The following is an 18,158-nucleotide window of genomic DNA, read 5'->3' as shown; positions in this document are numbered from 1 at the left end:
TAAGCTGTTCTAGCTTGGTGAAGTGTCTTTTTATACAACAGAAAGCTATTTTCCAGATTAAGTAGGAATCCTCTAGGTGTGTAGAGCGCCATTATCTCTATAATTTTCTAACATTGTGCTTTAAAATACGCAACTCTGAATTAAACCAATGAGTTAGCCTCCTATTAATGATTACCTTCTTTTTCAAGGGGGCTGCATTGTCTAATGCATCACGCAATGATGAAGTAACACTATGAACAAGAGAATCAATTTGTGAAGGGGAAGAACCAAAATTATTGCCCTCCATTGTGTTTTTCTGTGATAATGAGGAAATTAAAAGTGGAACAGATTCTTTAAAGGTTGTTACAGCATCGTCTGATAATGATCTACTATAATGAAATTTTCTTTCAGGTGTGGAGTACTCTGTTAAATTAAACTCAAAGGTTATTAAGAAATGGTCAGACAGGACAGGATTATAAGAAAATATTGTTATGTCTTTACACTCAATGCCATATGTCAGCACAAGGTCCAGAGAATGAAGACAAAGGTGGGTAGGTTTGTTAATGTTTTGAGCAAAGCCAATTGAGTCTAAGATAGCATTAAAGGCTATATTTAAGCTATCACTTTCAGTGTCAACATGAATATTAAAATCCCCCACTATAATAACTTTATCTGTATTCAACACTAAATCAGATAAAAGGTCTGAAAACTGATCTAAAAATTGAGAATAAGGACGTGGTGGACGGTACAAAACAACAAACAGAAGTGGTTTTAGTGCTTTGCAATTTGGATGAGGAAAACTAAGGATTAAATATTCATAAGAGTTGTAGCTATTGATTGGTCTGGGGCTAATCAATAAATCCGACTGAAAGATGGTTGCTACTCCTCCTCCTCACCCAGTATTTTGAGCAATATGAAAATTTAAATAATTAGTAGGAGTTGATTCATTTATAGTAACATAATCCTCTTGCTGCAGCCAGGTTTCTGTGAGGCAAAGTAAATCAATCTGATTGTCACAAATCAGGTCACTAACTAGCAAAGTCTTTGAAGAGAGATCTTATGTTCAGTAAGCCACATTTAATTGTTTTATTTTTCTTTTCGGTCTGAGTTGAGTTTATTTTTATGAGATTTTCCTGATTTCCTTCTTTTAGATTATTTTTAAATCTATTGAATTTTGGCCGTGGACGAGACACTGTCTTAATAGGGTAATGGGTGGTTAACAGTACAGAAGCTGCAGAGAGGAGTGTTAAACTACGACCCTGCTTCCTGGTCTGAACCCTGGGTTGTCAGAGTTTTGGAGAACTAATAAATTCGGCCAGATTCCTAGAAAGAAGAGCAGCTCCATCCAAAGTGGGATGGATGCCGTCTCTCCGGATCAGACCAGATTTTCCCCAAAATGTTCGGCAGTTATCAATGTAACCCACATTGTTTTCTGGACACCACCTAGACAGACAGCGGTTGAATGACAGCATGCGGCTAAACATGTCGTCACTGGTCAGATAAAAGCTCAGCCAGTAGCCATGTCTAGGAGTGAGAAAGGGTTCAACACTGAAAGACAGGACCATGTGGATCATTTGTACAAGGTCAGCATTAAGTTGTTTGCTCAGCATGGGTATTCATGCATGAACACACACAATACAGTTTATTGCTACTGCAAACTTACCGGCTTTGCTAAACTATATCTCACATATGCAGCTACATTAATAAATTCTGATTATAGCTACAAATAAATTCAAACCAGCGGTTAGTTTAATTAATCTAATTCAAAAATACCAGAATAATTTTATATTAAGTTTAGGCAGAGAAAAGCTGGAAGAACATTGAAGACGATAAAGAAAGAGAGCAACCTCGTGCTGAGAAATGAATCCTGTATATTTAACGTAATCAGGTTAAACAAGTTCAACAGATGAAGCAAAAAAAAAGACGAATCACTGAATGTCAGTAAAATATTAGGATTAATCTTCCTAAATTATATTTAATAGACATTTGTCAAGATTTTGAAGACATTCACCAGTTCTTATACGCTAAATATATAAGATCAACAATAACGATCTTTTATAAAGTGGGAGCTTCTGCCGGATCCACACCTTTAAACTAAGACTTTAAATACGCTTTGGTTCAGCTGCAAACCAGCTGTTCTTGAGGGCACACCTGAATATGAGGAACAATCCACAGCCTTTATTTATCACAAATGTCACAAATAAAGTTAGAAAATATGGGACAGGAGTGACATCATCAAAACTGGACATTTCTCCAAACGTAAAAGACGAGGCAGAATCATGGAGACTGCTTAGAGGCCATAAGCAGCACTGGAGGAGCTGCAGGACTTTCCAGCAAGTACTGGGTGTGTTCTCCACATGTCTGGACTAAAGAGTTGGGTTGGGAGACAGAAGAAATCCTCCAGGTCGGGCTAAAATAACCCAAAACCTTGGATGAGGCCACATCTGAACTTTAGGGCCACAATTCCAAAAGAACACCAAACCCCCAGGGAAGCATGGTGGTGGCAGCATCATGCTGTAGGTTTACTGTTCTTCAGATAGAATCAGGATTTTATTTTTCTGTATCACAGTGAGTCCAAACATACATGGAAATGGCTTCATCAGAAGATAATTAAAGTTCTGGCCTGGCCTAATCCAGGGGGACCGGCCTCTATGGTTCTTTGGACCTTACACAATGGTTCTTCATAACTGGTTAAAATATGATAAAGAAACAAATAATGTTTTGAAAAATATAGATATAACAAATGCAGGTTTTAGCAGTTATTCAGTTTTTTCTATGAATAACAGAAAGTCATTTCTACAACAGAACAACACTAAAGGTACCAGTAGTATTTCTATTTTTCTTGTCATTAGGTTGGAAACTATCTGGTTTTTTACATCATTTTAGAATAGAAGAAAATGGTTTTAATAATATTAAAATCTAAAAATAGAAATAAATGGTGGCTGTAAATCCTAGTCACCCTGGCCTAGTCAAAGTCCAGAACTAAATCTGTAGAGTCACCTGGAGGGGGCTGTGGGCAATAGATGTCCTCATAAGCGAGGAGATGTGGAGAACAACAGGGGGTGTCATGATTTGTTCTCTCGTTTAGTCCTTTCTAAATTCAAGATGTTGTGGCTGAAATTAGCTTGAAAGCAAAACCATTTACATAAACATCAAGTTAGGACTTTAAAGACCTGCAGGTCTGAATCAGAGCTCCTGAGATTGACATCTTCACATGGTAAAAGACGAGCCGTTTTCACTGGACCCATCCACAGAGCGGCGGATTGTGGACATGTAGGTATCGGAGGTGACCCTGGAGAAGCGGCGTGGGGTGATGTACCTCTTACCCACACACCACAGGTCCTGGAACATCCTCCTGAAGTGGTTCCTGAACTTCACCCCGATGAAGGCGTACAGCACTGGGTTCAGGCAGCAGTGCAGGTAGGCGAGGGTCTGCAGCACAGATTTTGCAGTGTACAGGGTGTCCTCCTCGGTACAATCGCTTAGTTTGAACATATGGATCGTGTCGTACATGAGAACGAGGTTGTAAGGCAGGTGGCAGACGATGAACACCACAACCACGACCAGCACCACTGGGTCTGCTTTGTGTCGCTGGAAGTTTTTAGCATTCTGCAGGGTGATGATGACTGCGGTGTAGCAGAAGATCATGATGAGCAGCGGCAGGAAGAAGCCAATGGCGACCTGGATGCTGGGAACAGCCACCTTCACTGCCTTTGCCGTCTTACTGTCCTTAAATTTCCACTCACAGACGTAATGTGAATCTGTTGTCTCCATCTCATCCGTGGCATTGACCCAGATAATCTCGTTGTGTCCTGGTTTGTACCAGTTGTAGTAGTAGAAAGTGGGAACAGACACCAGTAAGGCAAAGACCCAGATCAGGGCACAGAGAATGCGGCTGTAAGACAGCGAGCGTAACCTGTAGCTCCGGCGAGCCTGGACGATAGCGATGTAGCGGTCGGTGCTGATGCAGGCCAGCATCAGCATGCCGCTGTACAGGTTGACACTGTAGGAACCACGCAGCAGCTTGCAGGCCACCAAACCCATCGGCCAAGAGTACAGCTCGTTGTAGACGATGAAAGGTAGAGCCAGCACGAACAGCAGGTCAGCGATGGCGACATTCAGCAGGAAGACGTCCGTCATGGATTTGGTCCTTTTGTAGAGGGCATAGGTGAGGATTACCAGGCTGTTGCCCACAAAGCCCAGGATGCAGATGATGGAGTGAATGTACGGAGCAACCACAGTGTTAAAACTGTAGTTGCTACTTAAAGCACATGGTGCATAGTCGTCAGTGGAGTTGTAGTAATCGTAGTCGGAGTATGAATAATATGAATTGTTCATCTTGTTTCACTGTAATAAAAGTCAAAGAAAAGTTTCATCAGAATATGTAAAATAAAGACAATAAAGCAGCGATTTCAAACAAAATGTTTAAATGCTCGTGAAAAACCAGCAGGTGGCGATAATGTTGATATTAAAGAAAAGTCGAGTTGCTTCTTTTGGGTTTTTGTTTTTCAGTTATAATCTGATTAAAACTTGTTTTCAGATGATATCAAGAATTTAAAAAACAAACTTAAACCAGATGGGAAACCAGTGAATAGATGACCCAAGTTTCACATTTAGAAATGCTTTAGTTATATAATCTATGTTTGCTAAGACAGACCTGCTGAGGAAGATTTTAAAAAAAGAAAAAAAGGTGACATTGACACTGAACCTGTGAGACAAAAATATATTAAATTAAACTATTAATAAAAAGGTTTCCTGCTAATTTGGCCTATAGAGGCAAATTCTGCATTAAAAATCCAACAATAAATTAAAACTCAAAACAAAAGCATATTATAATGACGTTCTGTTGGGGGTTGTGCTTGAAGACACTAAGGCTGTTTTCCACTGCTCGGGAAACCAGAACCTCTAGACTCAGTGACTACTTGTCCATTAAAAGGTAATATCTGAAATATTCCTTCCTGAATTGTTGCAAATAATCAGGACGGTGATACATGGCCCCTCCTCAAACCACCATCTTGTCCCTCTCAACACTTCAGATGAGGAATGAGCTGCAACAGATTACAGTGAGAAAGGCTGTGGGTCTAGATGGCATCAGCTCCAAGCTCATGAGGTGATCAACTGTGTGGCATCATGGGATACATGTTCAACATGAGCCTGAAGGTGGGGCATGTACCACCGCTGTGGAAGACTTTACTTGTGCTACCAGAGCCTAAGAAACTCAGTAGCTATCAACTGGTAGCACTGATCTAGCATTTGATGAAGACCTCCTGCACTGTGCTCTGACCCACCTGCCGACGCCTGGAATCACTTTGAGGGTCATGTTCTTATACTTCTCCATTGCGGTAAATACCATCCAGCCTGGACTTCTGATGGACAACCTGGAGCTTTCCCTCGTGGTGGACCACCACCTGTCCCAATGGATACTGCCCTACCACAGCACCATATTCTCTCTTGTTTTTCCATAGCTGCTGGTTTGATTTCATACAGACTCAATGCTGTTTTATCTCGTTTAGTTAGTTATTTTACGCCTTTTGTGTAGAACTTTGCATGCTTGATTAGGTAAAGATTATTGAATCCGTATAGCGAGGTGTATCAGGGCTGTTGATTTCATAAATATTCACGTAGATAAAAGAGAAAGCGTTTGTGTTTATTTTGAGCAAGAGTGATTTGTCTGTCAAAATAAGGACGAAGATCCCCCACCTTCGGTGAAACGGTTGAGTAAACAGTGACAGTTTGTGGTTTTGGTTAATAATTTATCAATTATTAATGATGAATAGCTAATTGTACTTATAAAGAGCTTCGAGCCCATAATCACAACACCAGAGGACATCTCTGATTTCTATTCGTAAGTAGTGATTTTTGGTTAAGAAATTAATCTTTTTTTAAATCATGATTCTAAATTATAATTCTTGATAAGTAGTAATTAATCAATAATCATAGTCCTTACATAACCATCACTGCTCCAAACAAACTCAAGAGGTGTGAACAAGTCTGCAGTTATGTGCAGTTTTCAATTTTTCTGTAAACGGTCTGTTCTTGTTCTGTTCTCATGCATGCCCACAGATACGTACATATTTTGTGGGTTTTTGGGTCATCTGAGTATGCTGTTTTTAATAACCACACAGTTTTCCTTCTCTTCTGATGTGAATTTTGCTTTTGCTGTAGTCTTTTCTAAATTTGTGAACCTTATTTTTATACCTTTTAGTCATGTGTGCCTTTATGCTTTCATTTGCCTTTTTACTTTGCTGCTGACTCACCTGAATTTCTCCCCTGTGGGACAATAAAATATATTTTATTATATTCTTTTGTATTCTATTCTAATTTAATTGAGCCAATTTCCCAACACATGTTGTCTCAAGGAACTTTACGAAGTCAATTCAATCAAATCAGACAGATTGGAAGTTAAGTACATTTATTCTAATTAATCCTAATAATCAAACAGTTCAGTCAGATTCAGTTTATTATTCAAATTGGTTAAAAGTTTTTCTATCTAAGGAAACCCAGAAGATTGCATCGAGTCAGAGACTTGCAGCATTCACTCCTCCTGGATGAGCATGTAGAGACAGTGGAGAGGAAAAACTCCCTTTTAACAGGAAGAAACCTCCAGCAGAACCAGAACCATCTGCCATGACCGATTGGGGGTTTGAGAGAACAGAGCAGAGACACAAAGAGAACAAAGAAGCACTGATCCAGGAGTCCTTTCTATGGGAAGGAAACGTAAAACATTAATGGTTATAGCTCCTTTAGAGGCTTCATCTAGGAGAGAAACAGCTAAGCAGATAAACCCTGAGCCAGTTTTTAAGTCTAGAGGATGAAAGAGAGAACATAGAGTTAGTCACAGTAGAAGCTCAGCCAGTAGCTACGTCCAGGAGAGAGAAAGGGTTCAACACTGAAAGACAGGGCTTGGTGGATCATCTGTAGAAGGTGAACATTAAGTTGTTGGCAGCAGAAGCTCAGACGAAGCCCCCTCAAGGACAGTGCCACAGCTAAACACAGAGCCAGGTGAGGAAACTGTACTTCCTGAAGCAACTCAAGAAGTACAACCTTCCCCAGGAGCTGCTGGTCATCTTCTCCACTGTCATCATTAGGTCTGTCCTGTCTTTCTCCATCTCAGTGTGGTTTGGCTCATCCACAAACCAGGACAGGTCCAGACTGCAACAACCAATCAGGTCTGCAGAGTGAATAATCAGGGCTGACCTTCCCTCCATCCAGGACTTATACAGGTCTAGGGTCAGGAAATGGGCAGCTGACATCTCTGCAGACCCCAAACACCCTGCACATAAACTGTTTGGACTTTCAGTGCCACAGAGCACTAATGACCAAAACGAACCGTTTCTTGCAATTTTGATGGTTATGGTTTGCAGACAATGAAAACCCAAAATTCAGCGTATCAGAAAGTTAGAATACGGTCAGAAAGTTCATTATTGGACGCTCATTAATCACACATTAATCAGCTAATTACCTCCAAACACCTGCAAGGGTTTCCTGAGCCTCTAGATGGTCTCTCAGTCTGGGTCATAGACTAAATAATCATGAAGAAGACTGCTGACTTGACAGAAGGCAGCCACAAAAGGACATTGCCAAAGAAGCTGGTTGTTTAGAGTTCTATATCCAAGCATTTTAACAGAAAATTGAGTGGAAGGAAAAAAAGTACACCAGCAACAGGGAGAACCGCAGCCTTGAGAGAATTGTCAAGCAAAATCCATTCAAAAATGTGTGGGAGCTTCACAAGAATCTCTGCTGTCGTCTGCTGGTGCCCACTGTGTTTTCTGAAGTCCACAGTCAACCCAGCCATCTACCAGGAAATTCTAGAGCACGTCACGCTTCCCTCTGTTGACAAGCTGGATCTCGTACCTGCCCACATTGCCAAAGGTACCAAAAGCTGGTTCAGTTACCATGGTGTTCCTGTTCTTGATTGGCCAGCAGATATCCCTGATCTGAACCCCATGGGCTGCTTTCAAGAGGAAGATGAGACACCAGAACCAACAAGGCAGATGGCCTGAAGGCATCTATCAAAGTGATCTGGGCTTTCATCACACGTCTCTGCTGAGGCCTCTATGCCACGGCGCATTGATGCAGTAATTCATTCAAGAAGAGGCCCAACCAAGTATTGAATGCATAGAAGTGATTATACTTTTCAGAAGCTTGACATTTGTGACTAAAACATCCTTTTCTAAATGGTCTAATGTGATATTCAAATTTTCTGAGACACTGAATATTGGGTTTTCTATACCTGTGAGCCATTATAATCAAAATTACAAAGAATAAAAGCTTGAAGTACTTTACTCTATGTGGAACTAATCTCTATAAAATAACAGTTTTTCTTCCGTTGTCTGATGAGTTAACCCCTCACTCCTACTTCCCTTTCCTAAAATAAATGCTGAATCCAGCTGTCCATCTAACGGGTCCAGACTTCCTTAAACCTTAAAGGTCTTACTAAGCAGGTTTACTGAAAGATCTGTTTAATCTGGTGTTGGGAAATGACACGACTAACTTTCCATCCAGAAGTCTCATCCTTTCTCAACCGATGGTTTGGACCACCGAGTAGCCCACAGAAGTCATCCAACTCTCAACAGTCATTTCTGTTAACGGCTGCTCATTCCCTAATATTACAGCTTGCACTCAGGTTATGGGTTAGGTTAATTTTAGTAACTTGGCACGAGCTTTAACATGCTTTTAACATGTTTGGTCTTAATAAAACCTATAAAAACCTTGATATTCAGAACCACATACCAAGACTTTTATCACCAATGAAAAGCAAAAATAGGCTCAACGAATTGACTGTCCACAGTTCATCTAAAAGTTTATATTCTTCCTTTAATTAGTAACACCTTTGCAGGGGTCAGTAACAGCATAAACTTCAGCAACACATAACAGTCAGATAATAAAAAGGAATCAATCAGCTTAACCTGTCTTTTCCTAATGCTGAAACTGGTGAGTTTGAAGAGGAGGCTTTGAAGACGAAGACTTGTCCATGCACCCGATGGGGAGGAATTCTTCTGGAGGCAACGATTGAATTACTACGGCGGAAGATAACCAAAATCTCCAGTTTTCTTCCTCTGAGCAGACAAGCACCGTTGCTCCAGGTTTCAGTGGCCTGTCACTGATGTCTTAGGTCTCAGTCAGTAACTTCCAGAGGCTGAAGAGTTAAAGAAAACCCTTAAGGTGCAAGAGGGATTGGTTCAGGACTTCTGGAAGCCTGAAACTTGGAGCAGTCAGTTTCTCACCGACCAAGTTCACTCAGCTGTCTGGATATAATGCAGCAGCTAGAATCAGATACTCAACTAGAGTCACAGTCTTGATCCTCTCTTCAATGCAGATTATCAGCTGGGCTGTTTCTCAGGTTCTCTGATTCATCTGCAGCGTCTTTTGTCTGCCTTGATTTTACTTGCTGGTCTTCTGTGAGGAAACAACCAACTAGTTACTTTATTCTTGCGCATTTAATAGAGTTTTTCACCACACTCTCTGTGCTTATTGGCCAGTGGTTGTTGCCATGGCTGCTTCATTGCTGACCTGTCATATAAGCTGATCTTTTCCTTGGGATTCCCCAAGTCATGTGCTTAACCTCAGTCATGAGCCGTCTGCTGACCTCTCCTCTGACCCCCGCCCTCACCTCAGTCATGAGCCTTGTACCGTAAACTACGGCTGTCACTTCCCAAGTTCCTCAGTATCTGCTGTATCCCTGTCTCACTCAATATTTCACTTTCTCTCAAACTGTGGCTTTAATTCTCACATTGTTGCTGATCAAACTTTCAGGTTTTACTTCATTTACAGTTTAAAACCATTACCTCCACTTCAACCTTTCTTGTTCATACATCACAAGTGATTATCAGTAATTTTTTACACATATGGTTTAAAACCAGGAGCTCTTATTATTATAGAAAATCAAAGCTTAATGCATTTCTATTCATCAATCATAAATGTAAGAATCCTAATTCCATCCAACATCATTGATAAATGGTTAACATGATTTTCAAAGAAATCATCCTTAATTCTCTTTGACAGTTATTTTTACTTTTCATTTGGTTGGTGAACTACCGCCATCTAGTGGCCAAAAAGCAGAACTGCCTCTTTGTCTCTGCCACAGTTTCCCAGTTGGATTTGTCTTGACTTTGACTTGGCCACTCTTCAGCACACATGGTATGCTCAGTCTGATGCGCAGTGTGACTTTTCAACCACATGTTGGCGTTGAATAAAAGCTAAAAGATGCAATCTCTTCTGAACAGAACAACTTCTTCCACATGTTTGCTGTGTCTTCTACATGGCTCGTGGCAAGCAGGGCTTCTCATGGTCATCTCTAGATTCATGGAGTATATGAATCATAGTTGTCTGACAGATTATCCTATCATTTAACTCTGCAGCTACTCCAGAGTAGGACCTCCATGGACCTCTTGGCTGCTTCTCTGATTAATGCTCTCTTTGCCAGGACTGTCAGTTTAGGTGGACATCCATGTCCTGGTAGCTCTGCAGGTGGTCCATCCTCTCTCCATGTTCAGATAATGGATTGAACTGAGCTCTGGGAGATGTTCAAAGGAAAATGTGAGGAAGATTGTATTTAAAAAATGTAGATTTTTAAACCAATGTTCAAATATTGTGTTCCCAGCCTGTGTGAAGCTCTGAGTTCAGACAGATGTGTTACTGGTCCACTTATAAATGAGGACCGGTCTGTTTGCTGTGTTGAAGCACCCCCTCTGAGAGGTCTTCGGCGTGTTCGTTTATTCACCGTAAGCTGAAAGAATTCACACCCATTGAAATAACACTCAGACACCGTTATATTGAATTCAAAGTACCTGGCCCAGGGGAAGCTCTCTGTGCGACACACACCGAGACAACTTCGGAGCTTCTCACTGGGCACATGACTTTTATTAAAACACATGAAAATGAACAGCGCCCTTGTTTACAGTTTTTTCACACATATAGTTACGTACACACATTTTCCTGCCTACCATATTAGGACATGTTCCTGTCTCCCAGCACCTGCACTCTGCTTTTCTGCTGATATGAGAAGGGAGTACTTGGCCCGTTAATCTTTCCACATCCTTTTCCCACCATTACAGTTCTTCATTATTTTTCTGCTTCATCATACTCAAGGCCAAGTTTGTGCAACAACACTTCTGCAGGCCACAATGTCTTATACTCACACAGGTTATACATTTTATTTCCCACACTGGTTATGAACATAATAATAATAATACACACACATAATATATCTCCACAGCTGTTACCATGGATATAAAATGTGGACAGAGGAAGAATGTTTGGTATATTACCCCACCTGGTGGATAGGTAGAGGAACAACAGGTGGGTTTTTGCCACTCAGGTCAGGCCAGGTTTTAACTCACTGAGTGTTTGTGTTTCCTGAGACACTGAATGATGTTCAGCAGCAGTTGGATCATTTTGACACAGAAAGCAGCTCTGACCTGGAAATGATCGGCTTCTCCTGTCTGAGTGTTTCTTGAACACGTGAAGGAGAAAACTTTCAGGAAATCAGCTTCAGGAGGTGAGAATCCTGGTTGACGTTGACTGCATGAGAGAGATGTTGCAGAAGATCAGTCTGATGCTGGATTGTTTAAAAAGAGTTTGCTCTTATTACTCTTGGTGAAAATGAAAAGATGTTTGGTTTGAGTCACTGTGGAGGGATGCAGAACACTGCAACTGGATCAGAAGCTTTGTTGCAGGTTGTTGTTACTCAGTACAGTGATTAATTCTGCTTATATTGTTTAGATTATATTTAAGATTATGATCACTAAAGCATTATTCCCACACCAGAATCTGTCATATTTATTGAAATGTTTTACTCACACTGTATCTTGCACAGTAAGATCCTGTATCTCTATTAATTAAATGTTAATTTGTGAGAAATAAGTAATCAACCTGAAGGAAAGTTGGTTGAAAGAAAGCCTTTATCCCAGCTGGAGGTTCAGGTTCACCTTAGTTCTGTTTGTCAGAACTAATATCAAGGAAGAATGGGACAAAAAACAATAAATATGTATAAACATATATGACAGATAGGGCAGGTGGCCTATAAGCTGCTGTAGTGGTCCTACAGCATCAACTTCTATGGCGACGTGCTGCTGCTCAATGAGATGCACACCACATCCTCATCCACCCTTCTCAACTAAAGCAGCCCTCAAATTAATTGAAATCCATCTTCATCAGCTGTGCCTTCATCTGGGTCTTTTCCATACCAGTGGCATCTTCATGCTTGAGTGTGAAGAAGACAACCAGACTCCAACATCTCCCCAGTATGTCTGGGAGGTTTGGTTTGGAGATGGTGAATCATCCAGGATGATAAAATTGGCTCCCGTCCTGCCTCTGATCATCACAAATCTCTGCAACACCTCGATCATCATCACTCTGCTGAAAAATGACAGCAAACAATTTAGAAAACAATATAAAGGATTAGGAGGGTCATGGTGGTGATGTCTACCACATGCTCTACAACCTCATTCTGTTGGAGGACACCACCAACATGTTCCAGCTGGTGGGAAGTCACCAGGTGGCAGCTGGCCTTGTCCATTACGAAGTCCATCGCCTGCCTACAGTGCTGCCTGGACCCGATGGTGTACGGTTTCATGGGGGAAAATTCAGACATACTCAGATGATTCTGCAGTTGTTGGGTGGATCAGAGATGGACAAGAAGCTGAGTACAGGAAGCTGGTGGACCACTTTGTGGCATGGTGTGGAAACAATCATCTCATTTTGAACGTGAATAAAACAAAGGAGATGATTGTAGATTTGAAGAGAAACAGGAATAAGTCAAAAACTATTTCTATCATGGGAGAAGAAGTGGAGGTGGTGGAGGAGTATAAATACCTTGGTGTTCACCTGGACAACAGACTAGAGTGGAGATGCAACTGTGAAGCCATCTACAAGAAGGGACAGAGCAGACTGTACTTCTTGAGGAAGCTTAGGTCCTTTGGTGTTTGCAGCAAGATGCTGCATATCTTCTATAAGTCTGTTGTGGAAAGTGTGATCTCTTCTGCCATCATCTCCTGGGGAAGCAGCATCAGAGCCAAGGACTTAAAAAAGCTCAACAAGTTGATAAAAAAGGCTGGTTCTGTTCTGGAGACTCCTCTGGAACCTCTGGAGATCATTGTGGAAAGACGGATTCTTCATAAAATGCAGAACATTATGGAGAACCCTGAGCATCCTCTTCATCAGACTGTCCTACAACAACAGTCTTCAGTCAGAGGCTTCTTCAGATCTGCTGTAAGATGGAGCGCTACAGGAGATCCTTCCTGCCCACAGCCATCAGCATCTACAACGACTCTTTGAGGAAACCTTCATAATATGAGCTACAACAACATTTAATTTCCCTTTGGGATTAATAAAGTATTTTTGAATTGAATATCTTCTGCTCATCCATAGAGACACCTAAAGGTCCATTACCTACCTCAATAACCAGGTCCCATCATCTCAAACCAGTGGTGTACAGATTCATTTGGAAAAAGTTCAGAACCTGATTCAGAACCTCTCAAACCTCAGGTCTCTGAGGAAAGCCCAAGTATAGTTTCTTCTTAAGGTGTTCAGATTTACGGTGATCTGGATGACTGAGAAGGTAGACCTTATTTCTGCTTCTTTCCTTTTTGTCGTGACTTCACTTGAGGTCTGGCGTTGACAAAAGAATGCTACAAAATACCACTAACACCGGTGGGGTTGGGAGGGCGGTAGGGAATCAGGGTAACTTTTGGTTTGGGGTTAACCTAGAGGCTCACTGGATCCTGGGATCCAGGTTGGTCCAGAAGAACCCTGAACTTGGGCTGCTGGCAGGGGGCTCACTTTGTGCAGCATCCTGGACACGAAGTGTTTGACTTTTACCTTCAGTTTGGTGCTACAGAGCAGGACCTGTATTTACCTTTTTAAAAAGAAGAAAGAAAACAAAATTGGGTGCACATCCACACATATGTACATATTGTTCTCATCTTTAAACTTATCTCTAAAATGTAAGTATTTATATTTAATATCTGTACGCTTTGAGTGTGAGAAGCTGAAGTCAAATTCCTTGTTTGTGCAAATAAATGTGATTCTGAATCAACCCGAGGTGAACTGCTGAGCCTCAGCAACCACTGGATAAAGACTCAGAGAGAGAAGGTGAGAAATCACCTGAACCGCTTGACTCTTATTGATGTTTCTCTAAAAACTCGCTGCTGGTTGGTTGTGTTTAAAGACTAGAGGCATTTAGAAAACTGGCACCACAGAGGAGATCAATTAATAATGAGTATGGATTGCTGAGACCAAGCAGAGTGAAGCATCAGTGTAACGTGGGAGCTCAAGAAGAATGAAATGATTCTAATCTAATTTTAACCGGAAGAGAGAAACATTTACTGAAAAACATCCAGTTTAGGAAAAAACTTCCCAGTTAAATGAAAACCTTTCAGTTTTCATATTAATGAAAGGTTTGAAAATCGATCGGGATTATCAGCTAAGAGCAAAGGAAGATGTTTGACTTCTATCACAAATATGAGTGATAAACTTTGGTTCCTCCAACTCATGTTGAAGAGTGATTATGTGGAGCAGCAATGAGCAGTCAGTCTGTTACCTGCAGGAGACACCAGAGTGGTCCATGAGTGTAGAATCACAATCTGAACAGCTTCATCCCTTTAGTATCAGCTGGTGAGTTGAGCGTGATGTTTCTCCTCCGTCTTCCTCTGGGTTCGCTGCGCCGAATGTTTCTGATGCTTCTCTGCTCCGACGAACGCTTTAAATTAACGGTTAATCATCTGGTTTCTCATGAACGAGAGGACAAACTTTTACTGAGAACTTCTGACAACATAAAGCTTGAGATGTAATTGTTTTATAGACCGTTTTGAAGCACTGGTCCAGTTTGGAATGGGACAGAAAGCACAGATCCAGTTTGGAGTGGTTTAAGTTTTGTCTATTGTAGAGCTGTGAAAGTGAGACGCTGTCACTGGTTGTTTAACTGCTAGATTGTTTGAAAGTTATCGAACCTTCAAGCTAGAATTTGTCCATCTTGTGATGTTCACTGAACCTAAACAATGATCTGATATTTATTGTTAAAGACACGATATCTGTGAAACAACTCAGCCTGCAGGACTGTTTTCATTGTTTCTGGAGCTGGGGACACCTGGTGGACTGGTGCAACACTGCAGCTGAGAAGGTTTAGTGTCTTTCACACCTGCCAAGCTTTGTCCTCCTGTCAGACCATCCGGCATGTTTTAGATGTTTCTTGCTCCGACACACCTTTTCATAATAGTTGGATGATCACAAGGTGTCTCCAGAGCATGATGAGAGGTAGTGGAGGAGATCGATTTATTTAGAACTAGGTGTGTTGAAGCCCAGCAGCAGGTAAACATGTTCTGAGGACCAGGAAACACAGCACTGTGCACTGTCTGCATTTATTTAGGCAATTCTACATATTTATAACACCAGTACATCGGAAAGCTTTTCTTTAAACACATCTAATGTAGATTATAAAACCCATAGCAGTAGTCCATAGTTTGAAGCAAACAAGATAAAACCAACTGTGCCTACTGGTTTAACTGGCTTCCCCATCTGAAGTACTTTTGAAACAGATTCAGTTTAATTAGAGAAAAAAGTATTTCAGGATTTTTTTTTAGAATCAAACGAACATAAATAGTTATGAGACCAAACTGGACCTGGCTGATCATGCCAGGTTCTGGCGAGTTGAGCAGAGAGGTTTGATGGATTCTTGTGCGTCCTTTCCTGGCATTAAACAGTTGGCAAGATCTTCTTCCTGCTGGGCCTGCTGCACATTCAACGTTCCTATTGTGAGTATAACACCATCCATCCATCCATCCATCCATCCATCCATCCATCCATCCATCCATCCATCCTTTCCCTTCACCACATGGGAATGATCTGATTGTCCAAAGAAAACTGGAGCTCTTTGATTACGTTTTCCATGCAGATTTCAGTGAAGGAGGCGGCTGCAGCTCATTAACATAATAAATGTATTTTTTTTTACTTCGAAGAGTTAATTGAAAATTAATTCAGAGAAACACAAACATCAAACAGAAGACTTGGAAGCTCGCCAGCTTATTAACACCCAACATCCTGAGTCTTTGTATAATTTCATGCTGTGTCTGCTGCTCCTCCTCCTCTTTTCTCATCGACGTGCTTTTAATTGAGACAAACGGCTTCTGACTGTTCAAACTAAAGTGAGACGTTTATTGATTTATTTGGAAAGGAGCTGCTTTGAGGATCTAAACTGTCATTTCTTACAGCATAAAATCCGACTGCAGCCGACAGTTGTTATTGTCGCTTCTGCTCATTAAGGCAAATAAAATTAGAAACAAATAAACTTGCACCATTATAAGAATATTCAAAAACCAATTAAACCTTTTTAAAAAGTGAATTTAAAACCCATCTTAGCTAATCAATGAAACAAAACGGATAATGTGTGTTAATGGCACAGAATGTTGGTGAAAGGACAATGTTTCTTATGTATTTATTTATTTTTTGATTTGTTGTTCGGCTCAACAAAAATGAAGCTTCTCTGAAGGTACAGATTAGATCAGCGTTGACTATGCAGACAAGTAAAGCAGGTGATGACAAAACTACTGGAAAATGTCCTTTTTCAGTATGAGACATGAAACACACCAGAGGAGGAGTTGGAGAGACAACCACAGCTGATCCAAGATCAGATTTATAGTAGTTAAAGCCACATGGACGTTGATCAGGGTGAAGGTAAATGTGATGAGGTAAAACAGCCGGCTCACGCTGTGGGACTTTAATGACCATAAAGGGTGTGTGCAGTTAAATCTGGACAGTAACCTGGGTCACTCAGCACAAAGTAAGATTTAAAGGTCCCGAACCTGAACCTAGACTTTCCCACCTCCTCCTAACCCCTTCCTTCTTCCATATTCATAACTGTTAACCATTAACTACTAGGTTCTTTGTCTTTGTTATTCAGTTCTTTCTTGAATTATAGAAATAGTCACAAAAATCATCAAAGTTCACATATAATTTGACTTTATTTGTATTTTTTAAGGAAAATTTAAATTGGGAGTTATGAACTAAAGCATAGTTGTGAAGAAACATGTTGTTCCGGGTTCTGATGGATGGATGCATAGATGGGTCCATCCATCCATGCATCCATCCATATCCTGGATATGTCTGTGTGTGGTGGTTCTAAGCACTGAGTTATGCACCTTCTGTCACACTTTTTCCATCCATCCAGGGGCGACGCTGGTAGGGGTTGATCCTGTAACCTGTGGGTTGCCAGTTCAAATCCCCACTCGGTCTGTCTCAGTCGTTCTGTCCTTGGGCAAGACACTTCACCTGCTGATCTTGGTCAGAGTCCTGGTGGTGGCAATTGTAGTCAAGTTTATTTATATAGCACTTTTCAGCAACAAGGCACTCATATATACATAAGGAAAAACATCACAATGATACAGAAAATCAAACAACAGAGGTAATTTTAAAAAATATAAATAAAATAAAGAGAATAGAATGATGGATAAGAAAATGAAAGGAAAATTGGGCTGAAAACGCAACTAATCATGCCTAGATGGCTCAGTCAAAGGCCACTCTAAACAAATAAGTTTTTAATCTTGATTTAAAGCAACTTAGGGTTTCAGCGTTTTTACAGTTTTCTGGGAGTTTATTCCAGATTAGTGGAGCATAAGAACTAAAAGCTGCTTCTCCATGTTTGGTTCTGGAGAGTAGATTTGAGCGAGATGACCTGAGAGGTCTGGGTGGTTGATCCACTGACAACAAGTCTGTAATGTATTTTGGTGCTAAGCCATTCAGTGATTTATAGACTAACAGAAGTATTTTAAACTCTATTCTCTGAGCTACAGGGAGCCAGTGTAGGGACTTTAGAACCGGGTCGATGAGCTCCACTTTCTTAGTTCTAGTGAGGACGCGAGCAGCAGCGTTCTGGATCAACTGCAGCTGTCTGATCGACATTTTAGGCAGACCTGTGAAGACACCGTTGCAGTAATCAATTCTACTAAAGATGAACGCATGAATTAGTTTTTCAAGGTCCTGCTGAGACATTAGTCCTTTAATCCTGGAGATGTTCTTTAGATGATAGGCCGACCTTGTTACTGTCTTTATGTTCCTCTGAAGGTTCAGGTCTGAGTCCATCACTACATCCAGGTTTCCAGCCTGACTGGTGGTTTCTAGCTGTATTAACTGAAGCTGTGTGCTAACTTTTAAATGCTCTTCCTTTGGTCCAAAGATTATTACTT

General features: G+C 40.9%; 1 protein-coding gene across 2 annotated transcripts; it reads right to left on the bottom strand.

Moving 5' to 3' along the window:
- Positions 1-1,776: 1,776 nt before the first annotated feature.
- On the bottom strand, positions 1,777-9,394 carry LOC124882201 (C-C chemokine receptor type 6-like). Of its 2 annotated transcripts, none has more exons than XM_047388447.1 (2): positions 9,265-9,394; positions 1,777-4,326 (listed from the first exon to the last, which is right to left on the bottom strand). In XM_047388447.1, exon 2 carries the CDS (start codon positions 4,315-4,317, stop codon positions 3,190-3,192), a length of 1,128 nt encoding a protein of 375 aa, XP_047244403.1. In that variant the 5' UTR covers positions 4,318-4,326; positions 9,265-9,394; the 3' UTR covers positions 1,777-3,189. The 2 variants fall into 2 exon arrangements, with proteins under 2 accessions (XP_047244403.1, XP_047244402.1); XM_047388446.1 differs by having other exon boundaries at positions 8,889-9,375.
- Between the last annotated feature and the right edge of the window lie 8,764 nt (positions 9,395-18,158).

Source organism: Girardinichthys multiradiatus, chromosome 15, assembly GCF_021462225.1.
Source record: "Girardinichthys multiradiatus isolate DD_20200921_A chromosome 15, DD_fGirMul_XY1, whole genome shotgun sequence".
Lineage (NCBI taxonomy): Eukaryota > Metazoa > Chordata > Actinopteri > Cyprinodontiformes > Goodeidae > Girardinichthys > Girardinichthys multiradiatus.
This window is presented reverse-complemented; position numbering and strand designations above follow the sequence as displayed.